This window comes from Culex pipiens, chromosome 1 (genome assembly GCF_016801865.2).
Source record: "Culex pipiens pallens isolate TS chromosome 1, TS_CPP_V2, whole genome shotgun sequence".
Classification (NCBI taxonomy): Eukaryota; Metazoa; Arthropoda; class Insecta; order Diptera; family Culicidae; genus Culex; species Culex pipiens.
In genome coordinates this window covers 82,136,828-82,141,973 of record NC_068937.1, presented here as the reverse complement: position 1 = coordinate 82,141,973, position 5,146 = coordinate 82,136,828, and the positions used below count along the sequence as shown (strand labels likewise).

General features: G+C 40.0%; 1 protein-coding gene across 1 annotated transcript; it reads right to left on the bottom strand.

Annotated features, from left to right (window-relative positions):
• Positions 1–912: 912 nt before the first annotated feature.
• On the bottom strand, positions 913–1,635 carry LOC120427579 (uncharacterized). Its single transcript, XM_039592459.1, has one exon. The coding sequence runs from the start codon at positions 1,633–1,635 to the stop codon at positions 913–915; it is 723 nt and encodes a 240-aa protein (XP_039448393.1).
• Between the last annotated feature and the right edge of the window lie 3,511 nt (positions 1,636–5,146).

The window sequence follows — 5,146 nt, the reverse complement described above, 5'->3', positions numbered from 1 at the left end:
TCCACCAAGGCACCGCCCTCTTGTTCACCATCCCCGTCGTTTTCGGTATAGTTTGTTCCGCTGCTTCAAGTATTTTCTGGGTAATGCTGGAGATTTGTTGTGTAGCTGTAGGCATGAGGGGGAACTGCACTGTTGTCTGGAATGTCTCCCAGTCTGCTTCCTCGATCTTCCATTTGGGTCGCGTTCGGATGGCATGGGCCGTGTCAGGGAGGGTTAGCAATATTGGTAGATGGTCACTACCGTAGGCGTCTTGTAGTACAGAAAAATCTAGTTGGTCTATTATTTCTGTTGAGCAGCATGCCACGTCAATACTCGTGAGAGTTCCGGTCGCAACACTAATGTGGGTTGGATCTGTTTTATTCAGGACCACCAGGTTGCATTCGTTCAATACTTCCTCGAACATTAGTCCTCGGGCGCTGAACGTTTCCGATCCCCACAGTGGGTGGTGGGCGTTTATATCTCCCACGAGTAGGCGTGGCTGGGGGACTTGGTTTATCAGGTGTACAATTTCCGAGGCTTGTATGGCTTGCCCCGGTGGCAGATATATATTGATAATGGTCAGATTAAATGGGGGACCTACCTTAACAGCGATGGCTTCCAGGTTGGTGTCCAGGTCGATTTCTTCACTGTCCAGTTCAGGTTTCACTCCAACCAAAACTCCTCCGGCTGCACGGTCGCCACCAACTCTCGGTCGGTAGTATATGCTGTAGCCGTTGATGTTCGCCTGGTCCTTAGATGAGCACATGGTTTCTTGGAGGCATAGTACAGATGGGTTGATTTTGCTGCTTAGTATTTTCAAATTTGGTTTACTGGTTCTAAGTCCTTGGGTGTTCCATGAAATAATGTTCGAGTAGTTCTTGTTCATAGCTGGTTCTTTGTCCTTGGTTTTGTTTGTTGTGCTTAAATCCATGGTTAAGTGGAGTGCATTTCTGCATCAAACTTTCCTGGTTCAAGTGTTGGAGTTTTCCGTGGCCTTCCACGACCACGGCGGGGGTTTTTCTCGGGCTGGGAGCTGATGTTGTCCTGCAGTTTTCCTGCTTGTCCTTTGGCGAATTTAGCTTGCTTTGGCGATCCTTCTTTTTCTGAGCTGTCTTTATCCGATTCAATTTCGCTGTCGTTTTTGGCACATTTGTTTTCGCGCAACTTCTTCATCAAGGCGCTTGACAGTCTCTTGGTTTGCTCGAGTTCATACCTTAGAGAAGTGATGACTTCGTCCTTGTTTTTGTCCATAGCAGTGTTCTTCAATTTCTCAATTTCTTCCTTGAGAAGGCGAATCTCGTTGTCCTTTTCGTTATCTTTACCAATGGCTTCCAGTCTTTTCTGGGCGCCAACAACTTCAGCGTGGGTGGGTAATCCATGTGCTTGGTTACGCTTTTCATACTCTCGTCTCGCTTCCGCGAACGTGACTCCCGTTTCTACCTGGATCTTGATTATTGCCACCTCCTTTTTGTACTTAGGGCATTCCTTGCTGGTAGCTGGATGAGCCCCCTTACAGTGCTTGCAATACGGGTCCAAAATGCATCGTCCACCTTCCGACGGCTCAACGGTGTGCTGCAAGGAGCAGTTGAAGCAAACGGCTTCTTTCTTACAGTTCTTGCTTGTGTGTCCATAGTCACTGCAGTTAAAGCACAGCATCGGTGATGGATAGAACAACCTTGTAGTTATTCTGAGCGGTCCAAACCAAATGTGTTTGGGGACCACAGTACCATTCAGAGTTAGGCAGACTGTTGCGGTGTTCACTCTGTTATTACCCTCTCGTTTTGTGAATCTGCGCGCATTCACCACTCCTTGTGCCGAAAGTTCCGTGACCAATTCGTCCTCGCTGAGTTCGATAGCTTCTCTGCAAACGACGACGCACCTGCATACGTTTTGTCTGGGGTGGGTAACCACTTCCACTTTGGTACCATCTATGAGCTTCGTCATCGCCAGCAGCTTTCTTGCTTGATCGACGCTTCGAGTTTTCAGTGCGTATTTTGTACCGTTTTCTTCCGTGTTTGCTGACTCGATTTTTCCGCAGGTTTGTTCGATCGATTTGCCGATTACGAATGGGTTGTTTGGTAGCATGCTTGTTCCTGTCGGTTGCAGGAGCAGAACAATACGTTGCCCAAACATTCCTTGTCGATCCATCCATTCCGGCATTGTCCTCGCGTTTACGTTTGTACCACTAGGTCCGGCATTCCCATCCGGAGGATCCCCGGGAGGGAGTGGGTTCAGCGCGGCCATGGCCGCAATAGCGTTGCAGCTCACCTTAGAACCAGTACAGCGTTGCGTTCTTGTCTGAACAAGGAACGACTACCCTTTCACCTTCACACCAGATTCACCCAAGGGTTAAAGGTCCAGGTGATCGGTTTTGCGACACCGCCTAAGCAAGTGACGACTACCCTTTTACCTCAACTCAGACCCACCCAAGGGTTAAGGTCCAGGTGGCCTGTTTTGCGGCCCCGTCGGAACGGAAGACGACTACGCTTTACCCTATTTACTCTACAACGACCAAGCGTTAGAAGGTCCAGCCGTGTAGTTCGATTTCAGCTTCTCACTTTTTGGGACACGCTAGTGTAGTCCGTATACTGCAGTTCAGTTGATGTGCGTTTCTCCACCAACGGACGACAGGTGCGTTTCCAATGAAACGAGCTGTTGACGATGGAGATCCAGTAGAAGCTAGCAGATGTAGCAGTAGAAAGCTTGCCTGCACGTTTAAAGAGGCGAGCTTGCGGTGCTAGCTTTCTCTCTCTCTCTTGGTAACACCACTCTGCTGATCTAGCACTTGCTCCGTAGTCTGTTCGAATATCAACAATCCAGATTCTGCTCGATATTCGCACTAATCCGTAATTTTGCTGCTGTACTCGATATTCCACCGATTGTCCGTTCACTTATGCTTCGACCGATACGAAAACTATTCGCGAACCGATCCGATTTACGCTAAAAAAGCGATACTAATCCGAGACTCAAGACTTGGTATAACTATAGACCTTTACAGTCAAACCTCGTATGATTTAATAATTTAATAATTTAATAATTTAATAATTTAATAATTTAATAATTTAATAATTTAATAATTTAATAATTTAATAATTTAATAATTTAATAATTTAATAATTTAATAATTTAATAATTTAATAATTTAATAATTTAATAATTTAATAATTTAATAATTTAATAATTTAATAATTTAATAATTTAATAATTTAATAATTTAATAATTTAATAATTTAATAATTTAATAATTTAATAATTTAATAATTTAATAATTTAATAATTTAATAATTTAATAATTTAATAATTTAATAATTTAATAATTTAATAATTTAATAATTTAATAATTTAATAATTTAATAATTTAATAATTTAATAATTTAATAATTTAATAATTTAATAATTTAATAATTTAATAATTTAATAATTTAATAATTTAATAATATAATAATTTAATAATTTAATAATTTAATAATTTAATAATTTAATAATTTAATAATTTAATAATTTAATAATTTAATAATTTAATAATTTAATAATTTAATAATTTAATAATTTAATAATTTAATAATTTAATAATTTAATAATTTAATAATTTAATAATTTCATAATTTCATAATTTCATAATTTCATAATTTCATAATTTCATAATTTCATAATTTCATAATTTCATAATTTCATAATTTCATAATCTCATAATTTCATAATTTAATAGTTTAATAATTTATTAATTAAATTATTTAATAATTTATTTATTTATTTATAATTTTATGATTTTATAAAAAACACCGACCAACAAAGTTTCTGCGCAGGTTCAATTCAAGGGGACCTCAAAAACATGTTTACTTTGTATTTTTCAAAAATTTCAAAAATATTTGGACAGAGCCGAATGGGTTTTCTCCAAAGTTTGTATGGAGAATTAGAGCTGTTCGCTACTCCCACAAACTTCATGCTGCCCCCTCGAGTTGAGCCAGGTTTCAGAATTTTAGAGTTTTATAATTTTTACTTAATTATTGTAAAATTTTTGAATACTAGAATTCCAGAAGTAAAGAATTTCAGAAATTTTGTGTTTGAGATTTAAAAAAAAGTTTTGGCTCGTAGAATTGAAGAATTCAAGAATTATTTTTTAATTATTTAATTGTTTAGAATTTGTGATTGCATTAGGTTTGGATCCCCCCTCCTGTCCTCCCCCACGCACATTTCCATCGTCCTCTTTTTTCCTCCCGGCACACCTCCACCGTTTAAAAAAACACGACTCACCCCAATCCGCTTTCGATCGCAGACCGGTTCCTTCCCGTCCCATCTTCCGGCATGATCCGCCGGGTTAACGATGTTTCACGTTCTCTTCCACCGTCGCGAAGGCTGAAATCAGGAAGTCTGGAACATAATGTTATGATTTATCCGCTCGCCCACTCCGGCCGGAACTTTCCACCAAAAAAAGGAACACAACTTACCAATCAACCAGCCAAAATCCTCACGAACCTTTACAACAATATTGTTTTTCTGATTTGATCAAGTCCGAACAAGATCAACTGAAGAGAACTGTCAAACTGTTTGCGTCGACGATAATCGACGTCGAATTGAAGGTAAATCGATGGAAAAAACAATGTCGAGCATGTCGAGTGTTTGTCGCACGTTTGTCGTCCTTTCGACCAATCGATATCGAAACGGTAAAATCAAAACCGTGCGACAACTCGTACGACGTGCGACATTTTTCAAACAGGGACGGAACGCGCTGAGTGGGAATCTTCGTAGGGCACCGGAAATCCTGAAGGTGACAAAATATACCTCAAGCTGGATTGGAGCGGTGACAGTTTGTAAATGAAGGAAACAAACAAATGACAGTTCTGAACTGTCACTATCCACACTGAGCAAAATTCAATTCCGAATATCGTGCAGATAAATAATATTTACGCTTGTATTTACGATATTTACGAAATATTTACGGAAGTAAATCCAATGCGCTACGGATCAACCATGTGCCCAACCCCGTGTATCTCTGACTCTGGCACTCCCGTAGAAGCTGAATTGCTAGCTTCCCTGCACCGTGCGGCACACGCGGTTCACTTGTACCTCGGTTTTGCTTGTCTTGGTGCGCTGGTACGATGAACCAAAACACCAACACAGTCACACAAAAGGGCTCGTACCGAAATTAGAAAACCAAAACCGCGGT